The following is an 18,927-nucleotide window of genomic DNA, read 5'->3' as shown; positions in this document are numbered from 1 at the left end:
ACGTCCTGTTGTCTCTTCCTGGCTCGCTGTACAGTCCAATCCAGGCTTGTGTTTGATTCTGTGCAGAGTCTTGAAGTCTTCTCATGTCTGTCAGGTCAAACACTTTGGCCAGGTCTGTGTAGTTCTCTCTGCAGTATGCCCGTGCTTCATCCCAGCTCATCTCTTCTTTAATAAAGTGGTACTCATACAGCTGACATGTGATGAGGACACACTGACCTGAAACAGAAGAAATACTGTTGAATATCTGCTGATACAAGCAGGAAACTCATGTTCCCATCAAACTGTCCAGTTTACAGGTCAATCCTTGATTGTCTCAGTAAGAGTTCATTTGTTTAATGAGTCCTGATCAAACTAAAGGATTTCAGGTGGAAACAATCAGGAGCCCTGGTAAAATGATCACTCACCCATCAGAAGAAGCAGAAACAGACTCCACTGCATCGTCGCTCTGTCACATGAAAATGACTTTTCTGTCATTTGGAGGAAACAATGAATCCAGCAGCTCTTCAGTGTTTGATGGACACGCAGCACTTTATATTAAACACAGATATCTAGTTTGTCACACACTGCTGTAAGAAATATATGATTGTTCTTAATAAATGATCATCTGTTTAAAATTGTCCAAGAAGAAAAAAGCAACAGTTCAAATGTGGTCCACACAGCACCTCTGTACACAGACATGAAATGAGCCTGCAGGTTTGAAACTTACATCTGGTTCTTCTCTGGTTGTTACAGGAAAAATGATTCTATGTTTCTTTACCTTCTTTTAAATGTGCAAGCATGCCCTTTTGTCTATGGTTAGATTAGTTTAGAATTATCTTTTTAGACTTTCTCAGCAAAGACATACTGTTTTGGGACAGATTGTTTTATCTCTCACAGCTCTCTGCTGACGAGACTAGCGCCACATATGGAGTTGTTTATTTTATCTGTTTTGTATTTTCTTATCCTGTTCTCACTGTCTTTCCTATAAAAAGTGCCCAGCCTCTGTACACGTTGTGAGTTGTTCTGAACAGCTTACCCGTGTGCACGTTAAAGCATAAAAAGTGATCTTGTCTCATTGTGTCTTTATTTCTCCTGGGTCTTTTACAGAGTTTTCCCCCAACATTTCTTGGTCCTTCGGAGCCGGAGCGCCTCCATCGTGTCCCATCTCCGTGACCAGTCCACGTTGTTCGTCTGTCGACAGCCCACACACTAGGTGTGTGGTCAAAGACCAAGGGCGTTAAATTCGAGTCTTGGCCAACGTTCTAGAAAGCGACCCACGGTGGTGGGGCCCGATCGAGGTGGACCAGACCCGGCGACACTGACCAGGTAGATACAGACACACTGACACAATTTTGCGTAAAAGCGTATTTTAAATTCAGGGAATTTAAAATAGCGAAAGTAGCTCGTCGACTGTTAGCATTGGAGCTCGTCGACTGGAAGCTCCCCACCTCTGTGGGTTAGGTTTAAAGTAGCTCGTCGGCTGGTAGCTTGGAGCTCGTCGACTGGAAGCTCCCCACTCTTGTGGGTTAGGTTTGGAGCTCTGGGTAGCTCCCCCAGCTGGGTCAAGGGAATAAGTAGCTCGTCTACAGAAAGACTGGCAGCTCCCCTTATGATAAGGGTTCCGATCGCGCGAATAAGTGTGAATGTGAATGTATGTGTGTGTATTGTTTTAATTAACGGAGCAAGCTGAATTTTCACGGTCCAATAAGAGACTGAGCTGCTCCTACTGTGTTTTTCTTTTACTGCTGTTCACTGACGTGCTGGTGAGTTGAGAGAACGGTCGAGTTCCGTCTCGTAAAGTTCACACCGCTTTTGGAAATAGTCCGAAAGTAGAAGGGCGTGTGAGCAACCACTCTCGTCTCTAATACCAGCGAAGGTGATAGCAGCTGTATCGTGTATATATTACTTAAAAATAAGTAAATACATAAATAAGATGGGTAATCAAGCAAGTGAAATTAAAACTCACTCCTGCTGACGAGCAGTGGTGAGAAAAGAAAAGTCCAGACGCCGGACAAAAACAGTGTCTGTAAACTGAGAGATTTAAGAAAACAAAATATAAACAGTCAGAAGACCAGAACTCAACTGCCAGTTTAGTAAAACCAGAAGACGAGACACTGTGCAGTGCCCACAACCCTTTTAGAAAGCCATCACTCATTCCTGCAGCCGCATCTGCAGCACCACCCATATCAGGAAGAACTTAATAATCCCTTATTAAGTGAAAACTAGAGATCAAAGTAGTTTGAAGTAGTTTAAAAGGGTTGAAAACAGACCCCACTGAGTAGATATAAATATAAAAAGTACGAAATAAAGATGAAGGGAAAATTACAGTAGAAATCTTTAGAGTATTTGAAATTAATAATAGCAAGGATAACAACCTGTAAAGTGATATTAACAATGAAACACAGTTGGCATGATGACCATGCCCAGCATGTATAAAATGAATATAAAGCAAATAATTCACACGAAAATATTTTAATAACATAAATAAAGTATATTAAGGCTGTGTCATTGTTCAGCCAAGGACAGTGTGTGAAAAGGTAACTGTCTCCACCCTGGGAAAAGGATGATTCTGCAGGTCATCTGAAGCCCTTGATGGATACAAAATAAAATATAAATAATATATTATAATAGAACTGCCTGGTCCGCCATGCAACAGAGAGAACAAATGTGACCGCAGATTGGATGAATTCTAAATTATCTGTTTGCTGAATAAGATGATCCTAACTAACAAATTGGCTCAGGAGTAGTATAGTGGTACACACTGATAAAATATTATAATATGCTACTGCTGTTATATAAGACAAAGAGGATAATATTAACAATGACATAATATTAATATGAAGAGGCACCTTAATCGGTTATGATGTGAGGTGGATAATTGTTAAGCAGTAGTCTACATCAAGCTTAAGGTTTGCTGAAACTCAGTGTAATGACATGTGAGATGAAGACAATACAGAGAATAACTAAACTAATGAAGTGCATAGAGGCACTTGACCAGCTTGAAACCTATCATCCTAGAATGACACATTGCTGAGATAGAGCACACCTATAATAACAACCAATAAGCAAAACCCTGTAGACAACAGCTAAAACTACGGGTTGAGAAGCTGAATTAAATATGTAGACACTGCTAAGCTGATGAGCATGTTCCACATTTTCTTTTCTTTTTATTCATTTGTTTCTTTTAGAGCAGAAGCTGCTGTAACACACCAAAAGAAAGACTGTAGGTCTGACCAACCGTCTCAGTCGTGGGCAAAAAGATGTCAGTCAATAAAATTCTAAAAGATAATTTATTGACGAAAAATATATCAAGAGATAAAAGATAAAACAGTCCAGTGTCCCACTTAAGAATTGTATAAAAACACACAGTCCCAAGGCCAGAGCCAGCTATGACACACGGCCAAGTTGCACTCCACATGTTGCCTTTAACAGGGTTAGAAGTTGTACTTGGAGACCCACCACCCTGCAAGCATATAGTCAGTGGTCACTCAAGCCTCTGCAACCCTGCTGCCTTTAGGCTGTGGCATATAATAGGCCCTGGACTGCACAGAGAGACAAAACGACACACTTAATATAAAATTCATAGCGCAAAACCAATCCATCCCAATCATATCTGATTTCATCACATTACATACCTGCACAGAGAGACAAAACAACACAGCAGTGTTTGTAGTGTGGGCTATAAGTAGACCAGTGTATCAGTGCAATCAAGTACACTTGCCTCTAATTAGTCCAACCCCATTCCAGCCATTGGCTCACCAAAAATGTGACACACACAAAACCACTCCCAACCCAGTGCAACTTCACACAATAATATGGAGCTGAATTAACACAGGCACATTAGTCTACCATGTTACAAGCTGCATGCTATTACAAGCCAACATATGCAGACTTCTGCCTTGTTCGGGTGGCAGCATTTTTCTTTTTTCTTTTGTGTCCTGACACGTTTATGTTTTTTTTTTTGTTTTTGTTTGATTATTTTGTTGGTTTTGGAAACGAATTTAAACGAACTTGTGACAATACTTGAGAATCACAGTGACACATAGTGATTAGGCATATGATTGAAAAATGCCTCGGTTTAGAGCTGTGAGCTATGAGCTGTGAGCTATGCAAAGTTAAATATATATATATATATATGTATAAATGGGAAACAACCCTAACTTGAAAGTTTGAAATGTGTGAGATCCATGAATTGTTTGACAAACTAGAAATTATTCAAAACTGCCTTAAGTGAAAATGTAGAGTTGCATCTATTCTCCCAAACCAAGAAAAAAAAAGAAAAAAAAAAGAAGAAGAAGCATTCTGTAACTTAAAAATAAGGCTGACTGTTGACAACAGACTAAAACACTAATCCGCAGGTGGCTATCAGGAACAGAGAGGCGAGCAAAGTCACAAACACCAAGGCTGCAGACAGCCACGCAGAAACAGCAGATAACATAGAGACAACGCCTGCTAGAACCGTGGAGAGGAAGGTCACTTCCCACGAGATCGTAGGAGTAGGCCACAGAGAAATAATCCAAAACAGTTTTGAGGCAGCCACTTAAACTTACAGTTTTCAAAGGACGAATTAGTTGTACAGTCAGCTGCAGGTCACACAACTGTACAACAATTAACTGCCCCTTTAGAACTAGTACATACAGCAAGTGGCCGCAGGTGCTTTATTAAATGCATATGACCCGTCGTGTCCAGTAACTTTGCTAGGTAGAGACGCTCTGACAAAACTTAAGATAGCAGTCATGCCATTCTTTTCTGGTATTAGCATTTGACCTTACAGCACAGGCCGAAATTGTGTAGGTTACGCAGTAACCACAGATAGTAAAATAATAGAAGCAAAACCATTTTCTTCTTCATGTTCTGCACAGAGCGCTGAGCTGATAGCTGTGATACGCGAAAGCTAAATACACAAAGACAAACTAATAAACATACATACAGACAGCCAGTATGTTTTCTCTGCTGTGCATCATTCTGCAAAAAATTTGGCATAACAGAGGAATGATTACGCCAACTGGAAAACCAGTTCAGCATGCCAAACTCTTACAACGCCTCTTTCATTGCTACAGGCAATAACTTTGCTGACAGAGCAGCAAAACAGGCGGCACAAAAGACAAACATCACATTGATGGCAGTAAACACACATCAGATTCCACTGGATGTGTTGAAAAATGAACATAAAGCAGCAAGCACAGCCGAGCAGGCAAAATGGTTAAAACACGGTGCAGTTCTGACAAACGACTTAATGATGTGTTATGGCAAGCTAGTGTTGCCAAAATTCCTCCACAAAATGGCGGCATTAGTGACTCATGGCTGTACGCATTTGTCAACGGGGGGACTGGACTGACCAGTATTGTCAACTCTCATTTCTACACTGTAAATTCTACACTGTAAATTTTGTAAATTTTGAAACCTCAGCAAAACAATTTGTCAGAACGTGCATGACGTGTCAAAAATATAATGCTCAGGGAAACCTGAGACCACACAATCCATATGGACTTTATTGAGCTAAATGAATGCCAAGGGTAAAAATACACCCTAGTGGTTATAGATGTATTCTCAAAGTGGCCAGAAATCTACCCAGTGAAAAAGGCAGATACAATTTCAGTAGCAAAATGTATGTCTAAGTTGTAGGAAAATAAAGAGATGATTGTAAATGACGAAGAATGTAATGATGTCTATCAAGTGTCTTGCAGATCACAGCCCGGTGACTGGGTTCTGATCAAGGTGCTCCAAAGGAAAAACTGGAGCACACCCAGGTGGGAGGGGCCATACCAAGTCCTCCTCACTACACCGACCGCTTGCAAAATTGCGGAACGACCATCCTGGATCCATCAGAGTCACTGCAGGCGAGTAAGTGAAGCCATCTAAACACAGCTGACAGCAGGCGTGCCCACTTGTTGTGATCTCGCCCGGTGGAGGGGTCAGCTTTCCTGGCCGGGGGGAACTATTCACGACAGGAGGGTGTGTCCCGTCGTCATGCGGTGGTGGCTTTTAGTAACTGCAGCGGCCCTGACCATGGCCGGGCTCCTCATCTTTGTTTCCGTGAGGGACAACAAGTCACGCAATATGAAGAAAAGGCAGACACTGTATGACAAAGGACAGTACACCGAGTTTCCCCATGGATACGCCACTAACTTTTGGTGGCAGTTTATGAACACTACAGCTCACTTGAATAACAAAACTGACTGCTATGCATGTACCCATATGCCTCTATCCTCACAGACGTCTGGCCTGTGGCCGTACAGCATACCTGAAGATCGCAGTTGGTGTCTGTTGGGCCTGGCAACACATCCAGGCTACGGTACTCTTTGGTCCAAGGCCAACTACAGCATCCCAGCAAAAGCAACCTGGAGGTCATCATCACTCACGAATGTGCACTGTTCCGGACAGACCTACCTACTGACCTGGCCCCAAGTCTCAGACCCACTGCCTGATGTAATTCTACTGAACAAGCTGAACGCAGCACAACTTCCAGTATGTGTGATGAACAATGGATCGCGGGCAGTGGGGGAGCTGCCTACTTACCTATGCAAATACATATACACTTTCTGCCCACCGAGGAACGAGAGGAAGTGTATGGACTGTTCACTCAACGAAACCTGTGCCAGTAACGCGACACTGATGAGCCTCAACTGTCGCTCAAACTACAGCTACCGAATGCCACTACAAACAAAGACTCAGTACCAGACAGGATGTGCACGGACGGCACCCAGCAGTAGAGGAACCAGAGTTTTGGCTGACTGGTACTTCCTATGTGGCAACAAGGCTTATCTGTCACTCCCTGAAGGTTGGGGAGGTCTGTGCGCCCTAGTGGAATTATCAGATCACGTTTTCTTCATGCAACGTGTTGCACATCACCCAAGCCGCCGACAGAGACGTGAAGTGGACTTCACCTCACCCAATTCTTTCGGCATTACTGTGGACACTGGAGTGCCGGGAGAGTTTCGCATCTGGGGAGGAGGAGTGAAATTCTTACAGAGCTTGATCCCCGGCATTGGAGTTGCCGAGGTGCGGGATCATGTGGAGATCAACCGATATGCTCTGCTACGACACATCAACTTGACTAAGACCCTGGGAACCGCCTTAGCAGGAGAACAGCAGGCCATCAGAACGATGGTGCTGCAGAACAGACTGACACTAGACCTGCTAACAGCATCACAAGGAGGAGTTTGCAAGCTGATCGGGGAAACATGTTGCACTTTTATCCCTGATGGATATGAAGCTGGAGGAGACATTTATGAAGCTTTGCAGAATTTGTCCATTCTGCAAAAATATGTCACTGACCACACACCTGGAGCAGCTGCAGCACAAGGCTGGCTAGACTGGCTGGACTGGCTGTTCGGCGGTTCATGGCCGGCTGCTGTAGCAAAGCCGTTTGTCCTTCTAGGCCTCATCATGATAGCACTGCTCATATTAGTGTTGTGTGTGTTGCCATGCCTAAGAGTAATGATTTCAAAGATGATAACAACTACAATGACTGCTTATGTTGCCGTGCCTGAAGAAGACCAGCATCCCGTTGCAATTCTGTTAGAGGAGAACTTGTAATAACTGCTAATGAATGACGTGGTGATTAAAAATGACTTGTCAAGTGATCACGCACTGATTAAAACATTAGTAGGTTATGCAGGTTTTCATCCTTTTATTTTTTGAAGTTTTCAGTTTAAACATAAAGTTTTTCATTTTCAATATAAAGTTTTCATCCTTTTATTTTTTGAAGTTTTCATTTTAAGCATAGAGTTTTCATTTTAGATATAAGGTTCTCATTATTTTACTTTTTGGAGTTTTCATTTTAAACATAAAGTTTTCATGTTACATATAAGGTTTTCATCCTTTTATTTGTTGCATTTATTTTTTTTGTAGTTTAGTTTTATTATTTTTTCTTGTTTATTCCACTTGTTATTTCAATTACTATGATTTTCTTTGTTCTTTTTATTATTTTATTTTGTTTTATTCTTTAAACCAAATGATTTCCATTTCTGCTATGCTGACATTTTGAAAATTAAAAAATTGCTTAAGATACTTAATAAATAACCTTCACAGACAATTGTTGTATACATTTAAAATAAGTTAAAACAGGAGGGAATGTTACAGGAAAAATGATTCTATGTTTCTTTACCTTCTTTTAAATGTGCAAGCATGCCCTTTTGTCTATGGTTAGATTAGTTTAGAATTATCTTTTTAGACTTTCTCAGCAAAGACATACTGTTTTGGGACAGATTGTTTTATCTCTCACAGCTCTCTGCTGACGAGACTAGCGCCACATATGGAGTTGTTTATTTTATCTGTTTTGTATTTTCTTATCCTGTTCTCACTGTCTTTCCTATAAAAAGTGCCCAGCCTCTGTACACGTTGTGAGTTGTTCTGAACAGCTTACCCGTGTGCACGTTAAAGCATAAAAAGTGATCTTGTCTCATTGTGTCTTTATTTCTCCTGGGTCTTTTACAGAGTTTTCCCCCAACACTGGTGTTCATGCAGACAGCTGTGCAGTAAATAACCATCTGTACTAACACACTCTCTCTTTGTACTCAGTATTTGAATTTTAAGATACAGATTTTCCCCCGTCACACAAAGACAGTGTAGATATGGCTTATGAATGGACTTGTTTATGGAAAAAAGACATAAAGCACCTCACTGTGGACTGTCCAGCAAGCAGGAACAGGAAGTTTTATTCTAATTTCTAAAAATTATTTCCTTGTTTATTTAACATTTTCTTGATGTGGGGGGTGCAGGGGAGGGCTATGACAGCAGAGGTACACCTACAAACATCGCCACCACAGTGACACACTCCACTCATGCTCACATGAATCTATATGACCTCACAGGCCAAATTTACAATATAGGATTTCAAGTCTTAAGCCAGCTTTTTAAAATTAAGCGGCTACACTGGTTTGAATTCAATTTTCTTTATATTGCGCCAAATCACCACAACAGTTGCCGCAAGGTGCTTTATATTGTAACGTAGACCTTACAGTAATACATGCAGCGAAAAACCAAATAACCATATGACCCGCTATAAAGCACTTTGGTGACAGTGGGAAGGAAAAACTCCCTTTTAACAGGAAGAAACCTCCGGCAGAACCAGGCTCAGGGAGGGGCGGGGCCATCTGCTGCAACCGGTTGGGGTGATTGTGTCTATATCTATTTTTACTTGAATTTGGCCTTTGACTTGAGATTATTTATATATTTTTGCAATTAAGAAAATGTTTTCTTTAAAAAGTTAAACTTTAACATGGCACATAAACAAGAAAATGTTTTAGTTGTTTGTTTGTTTTTGACAAATGTTGTATGGAGTTAAATTTTAAAAACTGCAATATTAAAAATAGAAACAAATGAACAGTTCGTTCTGTTTTGAATATTTATTATTGTTTGTTAATAAGACAAAAGTATTTCTTATTAGATTACATGAAAACTAAAGTAATCACTCTAATCTGAACATTTGCTCACACTGATTATGGTAAACCAGTATTTGCTCAGGTTACTTTAAGCATATTACTTTTATCACTGAATACAATAAACTCGAACTCATATCAAGTAACTTGTAAATAACTGTTCATATAAAGCCATTATTAAACAATGTGTACATTGGTAATGGTAGATGCGTCTCACCTGAAAACACACATAAAAAACATAAATTGAAAAGATATATGAGCCTGATTAACCTCACTGTTACAAATACCATTTGTGCATCATTAGCAAAGCTACTGTACTTGAAGCTCACTTTACCTGCTACCAACAAGGGTAGCTACCAACTTTGATTACTTTTAATCAGTTTCCAAAGTTATGCTTTACTTTAACATGTTTACAACAATCTTATCATTGTTACTGTTTTACATAGGAGTCATTTTGAGGACAATTACTCCACCTGGGTAATAAAATAAAGAGGCACGGATCATACTTTGTTTAAAGCGTCAACTACAGGATTTATTCTGCAGGCTTTCCTATAAGGCTTCTTCCTGAGAGCATTGTGGCATCTTTAGGGAATCCAGTTTGATAAAACTTCAAGTGTAATTAGATAAAAACTGAATCTGAACAAAAAATATTACTGTGGTGTCCATTTTTTTAACTTGCGTTAAAACATGGACTGAACTGTAATCCCCAGAACTTATGCACCGTTTTTATATCTCATGACTTTTTAACTATTATTTTAATCCATATTTATGTCTTAAAACTATATTTTTAACCTTTCACAAAGACTATGTAGCATAAGTACCACACTGGGTTTTTTTTAGATCATCATAATTACTTAAAGCTGGTCTATGTTCAGCATTGCAAGTAACTAATCATGACTAAAAAACTAGTCATATTTCACAATTAAGAAAAAAACTTGCTGATGTCCACTCAGGAAAAGGGGGATTTATAGTCAGGGTTGGGGGTTAGGATGTGATCGTTATTATGGTTACAGAGCTGTAGTGCGGTTTTGGGATTAGAGTTTCATGTGTTGTGTGATGGTGTTTACACACTGCAAAACTGTAATATCACCACAATGTGATTGGTCACTTGGACTGGCATCAGTTTGATGATCCAGGAGCAACACCGTCAAGAGGATACACATTGTGCTTCTTTTTGAGCAGCTTAACTAAACACAGACACACAACGAAGAGTGAAAACTACTTTCCTACGTCTTTTACAGTGTTTGAAAGAAGACAGCGATCACATGACTGTGGAATCTGCTTTATTGAGGAAAGGATCAGGAAGTGAAAATACAACAAACAGCTGACAGCTCAGAGTGTGGTTTCATCTTTGCATCCATCTGTGTCTGTTTCTGTGTGTGTGTGTGTGTGTGTGTGTGTGTGTGTGTGTGTGTGTGTGTGTGTGTGTGTGTGTGTGTGTGTGTGTACACACTGGAAAGTCACACACACAAACACCCACAGAGTTCCGCCCCCTCCAGCCTTACATCCAAACAAAGCAATCAGACACTCAGTTTCCCAGCACACACCTCGCTGTCCTCCGGCCAGCACAGACCAGGTCCATCCTGGAGGAAGCTCACCTGAGCAGTTCCTCCTGTCAGACAGCTGTAAAGACTCTGAGAACACTCTGCACACACTACATGATGACTCCACCACTGAGGCTCCAGTAGATCCACCACAGTCCAGTTTCAGCCTGACTCAAACAGCCTGGATCAAACACAGAGCTGCCAGCTGCTGCTGCTTTTGCTTCCAGCTATCAGACAGAAGCAGAACCAGCTCCAGGTCTACAATCAGGATCCACTACTGGGAACCAGCATCAGTCCTGGGGCACAGAGAGAGAAAACAAGGAGACGGCTCATCATGAGAACAGGACCTGTATTGCTTTAACCAACAGCTCCAAACTGGTCCCCACAGTCTGCTGGTGTGTAGCAGCAGATGTGCCGGCACAAAGACTAGAAATCTTTTATGATCTATTCAAATGAATCATGAGGATAAATCAAAGCAGCCTGGAGCAACACCTGGTTTTGGACTGATTGGGGAAGAAGTCGTAGACTCTGCAGAGCGCCAAGGCAGGATGACGACCACCAGGGGGCGTCATGGAGTGAAGCCTGGCCAATGGCATCACTGGAACATAAAAAATAAAAACAGTCTGAACACAGAAGGGAAACTTTGACACATAATAAACTGCCAGCTGTTGGCAGCTGAACACATGAAGAAGAAGCTGAGACGTCTTCACTAAAAGTGCTTTTATAAAACCTCCACATGTACACCCGAACACGTTGTTCTCCATGAGACCAAATCTCACTCAGATCTAGAAACACCTGGTACCCTCACACAGTTTTAATGTCTCACTGATGAAGTTGAATTATGAATATTTTTATCCAGTGGACTGTGTGTGAGACACCCGGTTTTACTGTGAAAGGAGCAGAACTGCAGACGACACTAGTTTTACATAAAGATGAAACCATCAGCAGCAAACAGTGAGTCACCTGACTTAGGCAGAACATTTGTGAAGCAGAGCTCAGAGTCGGGTTTGAAGAACATCTCCTTCTGAGGTCTCCACAAGCTCAGAGCTGCAGGATCTTTGTTCCAGTCCTCTGCCTGTTTCTCACCGAACCTGTGAGCCAAAGATGTATCTGCAACACAGAGAACGAGGGTCAAAGGTCAAAGGTGATGGCTCAGGCTGAACTGACACGTCACAGTTCTAATGTTTTTTTGCCTAAAACTTAAACCCAACAATCCAACTGATCCAATCAGTCCAAGGTATCCTTACTTTGGACTAACTGAAGCCCTTCAGGAGCTCCATTAGCTTCTGGAAGTCACAGCTTCTCTTTTCTTTGTTGCAACTATAGTCTGGTGTTAATTAATTTTAGTCTGATCTAACCTGGTTTTCGCCTGGGATAAACTGGTTTTAGTCTGGTTTAAACTGGTGTTTCAGTGAGTGCTGGTCTGACCTCCACTCTTCCTCCTGTAGATGACTCCAGCCACAAACAAGATCAGGCCCAGGATCAGTCCTATGGCTCCAACTATGATCAGTCTCTCTGTTTCAGGCATGGGCGGGACTGAAGACACACAGGTGAGAGTCACACAGGTGAACGGACACACAGGCAGTGTACAGGTGTGTCGATACAGACAGGTATTTACCCCAGTTAATAATCAGTGGTTCATCCAGGCTGGCGTGCTCCACCATACAGGAGATCTTCTCGCCAGACCTTCAACACAAACACAAACCAACATCACTGATATTTATCTGATTTATCTGATTTGTGTGATCAGCTGATGGTTACCTGATCACCTGTAACACATTTTATATCATGGACATGACTCACAAAGGTGTGGAAAAGAGAAATTATGGAAATGTTCACATAACTGAATCAGCAATCGTCCTGTTTTAAACTTTCAACAATATTAAACACAATCTTGGGGACTTCCTGTTTTCGATCTCAATTTTCAGACAGTTCCTGCTGAAACACTCGGCTCTGCAGAAACTGGAACCTCGGATGGGTTCAGTTTTAGCAGGAATGAGGAAGAAGAAGAGGGAACAGCTTTCACAGGCTGAGCTGTGAATATCTGCGTCTGTGGACAATGTTATGGTTATTCAAACTAAAGTCCGTGAGCTGGAGCCACAGAAGAAAACCTGGACAAAGATCAGAGTTAACAGCCTGTGCTGAAGGATCAGACCCTTCAAACATCACCATTGAAGGAGTTTGGTGCTGACAGTGGAATTATCCTGGAGAGGGCATAGGTGGTCAGACTGTCCAGGCAAACAAAGAGTCCTGGTCCCAGGTTTGACCTGGACTCACCTGGGTATGTACTCCAAGTGGGAGTGGACCTGGTAGAGCCAATCACCATTTGCAAACTCTTCAGTGGAAGTGATGTCAGAGGTTGTTTCCTGTCCATTTCTCAACCAGCTCACTTTGATCTGTTTGGGGTAGAAGTCATAGACGCTGCAAACCAACATGGCAGGATGGTGACAACCAGGAGCCATCGTGGAGTGAAGTCTGACTGATGGTTTCACTGGAACATCAGGAAGAGGAGGAGTGTTTTTACTTCATTCAAAGTTAAAACTGCAACACAATAAAGCTGAAGTGACTTTATAAATATAACAAGCCTGAAATGGTCAGACTGTTCCTGTCAAACTAACAGAACTACAGAGAACATGTAGCTTTAACTGAATGTGTCAGATTAAACCTTCAGCAGTGTTAGCTGTAAACTAAGTGCAGAGAGTTCAGTCAGGACATCAGTGTGATGAAGTTTATATGATGATCTCATGATGTCACAGAAACACTGACTCACCTGACTTAGAAAGAACTTTTGCGTACCAGATCCCAATGTTGGGTTGGCAATACGTCTCCTTCTGAGCTCTCATTGCAGCAAGCTGTCCAGGATTATTGTTCCACATCTCTGCATTCTTCACACCAAACTCAGTGTATCCAACATACTTTCCCACATCACTGCTGAACCTGACAAACTCTATCTTGTTGTAATAGTACGAGGTGATGAACTCGATGTCCTGCAGCTCAGTGGAGTTAAACAGGCAGCGAGTTGAAGAGTAACACTCATATCCATCTGAAACACAAAGATCAGAGAATCACTCTCCTATAGTAGTTCGGGAAACCTTTAAGAACATGTTGTTGGAATGATATGATCATGATAGCTTCACCTTATTTAGATCATTAAGCTTACCAACAGAGTATCAGTTACATTTCATATATATAACAACAATTCACAAAAATAGGGCAGACCTTATAGCAAGGGTCTTGAACTCCAGGCCTCGAGGGCCGGTGTCCTGCAGGTTTTAGATATTATCCTGTGTCAACACACCTGAATCAAATGATTAGTTCATTACCAGGCCTCTGGAGAACTTCAAGATATGGGTTGTGTCCCAAAACGTAGGCCGCATCCTTTGGAGGACCTGGCCTTCGTGGTCTACGTGGGCCGGGTCCTTCGAAGATCGAAAAGGCTGGAAATGCGAGGTTGTGAAATTGGACGGTCTAGCCTTTAGATTTGCATCACCGCTTTGTCGGTGGAGTTTAATAAACTCAGCCGTGTGCGCCTTTCTATCTAAAATATTACAGGACACTGGTGTAAATTCTCGACTTTCTCACACTTCTTTTTAATCAGTTTTCTGTTTAACATTTATATCAAATGCGGCCACCGAAGGATGCAGCCTACGTTTTGGGACACAGCTATGTTGAGGAAGTAATTCAGCCATTTAAATTAGCTATGTTAGATCGAGGACACATCTAAAACCTGTAGGACACTGGCCCTCGAGTTCCCTGCCTTATAATATTACAGAGGTAACCCCAACAATCTTAAGATGAGTAAAGTTGGCAACATTTGAAAAGAAAAACTTTTTTAAAGACAATTACAACCAACAGAACCAGGATCAGGAAGAAGCGCTGCCATGACAGGTTGTGTTATTGAAGAACAAAAAAGGAGAGCACAGAGACACAAGACAAAACACAAAGATGGAAGACATAATTTAATGCACCAGTGATGTATAAACACATGGGAATTCCCCAACAGCCTACACCTATTGTAGCATAACTGAGGGAGGATTCAGGGTCACCTGATCATGCTCCAACTATATGCTTAAGCAAAAAGAAAATTTTGAAGTTTAATCTTAAAATTGGGCCTGATCATTCAAGACCTTGTACGTAAGGGGAAGGATTTTAAATTGGGCTCTGAATTTAACACAACCAGCCAATTGAGAAATCAGCTAGTTAAATAAATGTTAATATGCACATTGAAGGATATATCCTGGTTAAAAATGTCAAGAGTCCTCACAGTGTTACTGGAGAAAATCCTGTACAGTTTTTCGTTGGATGCCATATTTCTGAAGTTTTTCTGAGGTTCAAATATGAAAACCTCGGTTTGTCTGAATAAAAGAGAACAGATCAACATGTTTATGTCTTTAAGACATACCTGTATGTTGTGGCAACATTTCAAAACAATGTATTTTGTTAGTGAATAACACGTGATGTTATATCCTCCTGACTACCAGGAAAAAAAATGTTGTCCAATCCAAAAAATTTTTAAATCCCCCAATGTTTGTAAGGTAATTAGAAGACTGAAATAATTTTTTGGGAAAAAAAAGTTCACATTTTTTAGATATCACATGTCCACTGCAGAGGACATTGGAAGGCCAAACGTGTAAAAATGAACTTTGATGGCAAACATTTTCTTCAACTCTTCACCAAGGAGAAGTTTGAACTCAAGGAACTGTAGTGGTTTCTTCCCCCAAAACTGCAAGTCACTGCTATACTGAAGCCACGAGTTGGTGATTGCCAGATCAAAAAGTAGAAAACTGCACATACTGTCAATTTCTGAGTGTGAGGGACCATCCTGTAGAAACTCAACATTCGGCAACAAGGTCCACGTCACCTATATTGATAGTGTACTCAGCAATTGCCAGTGGACTTGGTACATGGACAAACCTTTTGTTTTTCTTAGACCATCTTGTGCGTCTGTCCTGAGGTTGATTGCCATAGGCAGAGGATGCCATGACAACTGTCCAACCACTTAATGACAGCAAGTTCAGGTCTGAGTACCATCCCTGATGCTCCTCCTTCTTTCTTCTTCAAGGGCTTATTCCCTATGATCTTCTTCATCAGACAACTCAAGATCTGGGTTTCCCTCATCAAACTGCAATAAATTTCTTTCTGCTTCTAAAAATGACTCCTTTTCTGGTCATTTAAAAAAACAGAACAAAATGGAGGAAATGACTACAAATGTCCACTATGGAGGACATTTTTTAAACACTTCAATACTATACTAAAATGAAGTTAGAATTAAGCATACTATGTTTTAATGTGTTATTAAGAGACTTATTTAAAATATGCTAACAACATTTATAGCTAAAAATTGCTCAATAAGAAGTTTTAGGCACTTACTTTTCTTCTTCCCATAAAATGTGCTTGCAGCGATGGCCGCCATGTTCCTTAATGAAAAAACTAAAGTTCCCAAAGCTCCACCCCTTCACATTTGGTATCATTGGAAAGCCCTAAATGTCCTCTGTAGATACCAAAAGGAGGCAATTCTGTAGTATGCAGTGCATGGGAGATATTCAGGTTTAGAAAGGTGCACTACAGAGGACAAATTTGCATTGCTGGTAGTCAGGAGGCTAATGTCATAATACAATGTTGCAGAAAAGTCTCTGTGTGACTGGATAGTGTGTTTGTAGGGAGAGTCTGAATAGGAATAAGCAGAATAAGGAAACAGATCAGAGCATCTTCTGCATATAAATTGACATTTAGCTTCATTCGTGTTGGAATTAGCCAGATGTACAGTTAAAAAAAAAGGGGGAACTGTGGAGTCTCACTGTTTTTATGAGTTCAGTTAAGAAGAAGAGACGTTAACCACTTCTCACTTTGTTTCATGAGTTGTTTGTTTCTAGTGTCTTGCCTTTATTTTTACTTCCCATCTCTTTGTATAAACTACATGTACTCAGAATTTCACATTAAGACCATTGCTTTTTTTTCCTCTACAAAACATCTTTGTGAAAATTTATCAAACGCTGCATTCGATCTTTATGCAGATGACACAATGATCTATTGTTTAGATACTTCAGTAATACAAACTCAAGCTGCATTTGATGATGTTCAGGCCCATAAATACAAGCTCGTGTTAATCTCAAATGGCAAAGAATGTTAGCTATGTTTCCTAAGATTAAAACCATTCAATGGTCACATCTTATAAATACTATTATAGATCAGAATTTGTCATTTAAAACTCACATTTAAAGGCTGGTGAGGAAAACCTTTTTGTAACTGTTTTTTTTTTTAACCTTTTTTCTTTATTTTATACCTTTATTTTGGTGATCTGCTTTTCATGAATGTCCCTGCTTAGTACTTGAAGAGGTTGGGGACTGTCTACCATGGTGTTTTCTGTTTTATTACTGGCTGTGGAAATTGACTACATCACTGTTTTCTGTATGCTGCTACTAAATGTCCATCCCTGTATATCTGGAGACTTTCTTTTGGTTTTTGGTTGGTCTTTATCTATAAATCTCTCCTTGGGCTGATTCCCTCTTATCTGTGTGTTCATATGGGTAAAAACTATAACCAATACAGCCTTTGTTCTTACAATATGATACAATTGATTGTTCTGAAAATCAGAAAAGAATGATGTAAAAGGGCTTTTAAATATGCTGCAGAAGGAGCTGAAATTGTGAGAAATGGTTACCCTGTAGGAGTTAAAGTCAGTTTTAAAGGAGCAAGAGAATAAACTCTTTTAGTCAGTGTGACTGTTTTTAATTGTTGCTCTTAATGCGGTTTTTCAATCTTTTGTATGCAATATAGTATTTGTTTTAAATTATTGTAATGTGTTGTATATTGTTGTTTTTACTTTTACTGCCATGATGCCTGGTCTCTCTTCCAAATGAGATTTGAATCTCAATTAGATTTTTATCTGAATTAATAAGGGTTAAATGTTAAATACATAACATTTATGTACATTTACTTTACATATAAATAGTTCCTGGTGTGAGACCAGGAGGACACACAAATCCCTGTGGCACAGCTGATGGACCCGGAAGGTTACTTTTATAATTGATTAAATACGAGCAAAGTAAAATAAAGCAGCAAAATGATCTTTCTGAAATTATTTGTTTTATTCAGCAGTTTAACAAGTAGACTGATGGATGAATTCATTAATCCAGCTGTAACGCTGTAAAGCTTAATGATAGCTGAAGCAGTGAGTGTTTGATTAGTGTATTGATCTTACCTGCTGTGCAGATGTTGATGAAGAGGAGGGTGAAGCATAAAAACTTTGAAGCCATGTTCCTGGGTTGTGCTGGCAAACTCTGACACAGTCTGACTTAAAGCTGCTGTAAAAACCAGAGTGCAGGATCACATGACCACAGCATCAGCTGTTACCAGGAAGAAATCTACAGTGGGGCAAAAAAGTATTTAGTCAGCCACCGATTGTGCAAGTTCCCCCACCTAAAATGATGACAGAGGTCAGTAATTTGCACCAGAGGTACACTTCAACTGTGAGAGACAGAATGTGAAAAAAAAATCCATGAATTCACATGGTAGGATTTGTAAAGAATTTATTCGTAAAAAACACGGCCCCAATAACACTGGAATACTCCACCAATGACAATAAAGGAGCTCTCTACATATCACACCTTTAAGGAATATCTTAAAAAACTGGTCTGAAAAAAAAAGAAGGTCAACTGATCACCTTCCCCCAGAATCCCCAACCAGTAACTTACCTGTGAAATGTACTTTGCACTCAAACATCCACCAGCTGCAGCAGAGCTCAAATGTATCTTCATTCAGCTTGAATGTTTAATTTTGTATTTAAATGTAACACTCAGAAGCTGTTTTTGGGTTTTCACATAACATTGATGGGTTTATAAACCAATAATTAACTGTGATATGGCATTTAAGTGACTAAATAAAGTGTGGTTTGAAGACAGACCAAACTGGCTCAGCAGCCTTGTGCCTTCTTCTTCTGCACCCAGTGACACAACACTGACTGGTTGTTGTAGAAGATGAGAACATCTTGTGGCAAAGCCTGCACAATTATATTTTATCAT

The 18,927-nt window shown here is 40.4% G+C and overlaps 2 protein-coding genes across 2 annotated transcripts in view; one reads left to right on the top strand and one right to left on the bottom strand.

The window, feature by feature from the left end:
• The window catches only part of LOC308395936 (NACHT, LRR and PYD domains-containing protein 3-like), a 352,248-nt gene that overhangs the window by 65,832 nt on the left and 267,489 nt on the right, over positions 1-18,927 (top strand). The gene's annotated exons all lie outside the window — the stretch shown is intronic.
• LOC308395462 (H-2 class II histocompatibility antigen, E-S beta chain-like) lies at positions 10,642-18,856 on the bottom strand. Its single transcript, XM_080880341.1, has 8 exons — positions 18,108-18,856; positions 13,677-13,949; positions 13,184-13,397; positions 12,525-12,592; positions 12,335-12,442; positions 11,870-12,016; positions 11,399-11,504; positions 10,642-11,202 (listed from the first exon to the last, which is right to left on the bottom strand). Exons 1-8 carry the CDS (start codon positions 18,160-18,162, stop codon positions 11,181-11,183), a joined length of 993 nt encoding a protein of 330 aa, XP_080736467.1. The 5' UTR covers positions 18,163-18,856; the 3' UTR covers positions 10,642-11,180.

This window comes from Rhamphochromis sp. 'chilingali', assembly GCF_963969265.1.
Source record: "Rhamphochromis sp. 'chilingali' genome assembly, chromosome: 1".
Classification (NCBI taxonomy): Eukaryota; Metazoa; Chordata; class Actinopteri; order Cichliformes; family Cichlidae; genus Rhamphochromis; species Rhamphochromis sp. 'chilingali'.
This window is presented reverse-complemented; position numbering and strand designations above follow the sequence as displayed.

Coding starts and splice junctions, on each gene's coding strand:
- LOC308395462 (XM_080880341.1), bottom strand. CDS start 18,162: ATGGCTTCAAAGTTTTTATGCTTCACCCTCCTCTTCATCAACATCTGC. Junction 13,950..18,107: donor CATCAACATCTGCACAGCAG/GTAAGATCAATA, acceptor TTTGTGTTTCAG/ATGGATATGAGTGTTACTCT. Junction 12,443..12,524: donor ACCACTGATTATTAACTGGG/GTAAATACCTGT, acceptor GTGTGTCTTCAG/TCCCGCCCATGCCTGAAACA.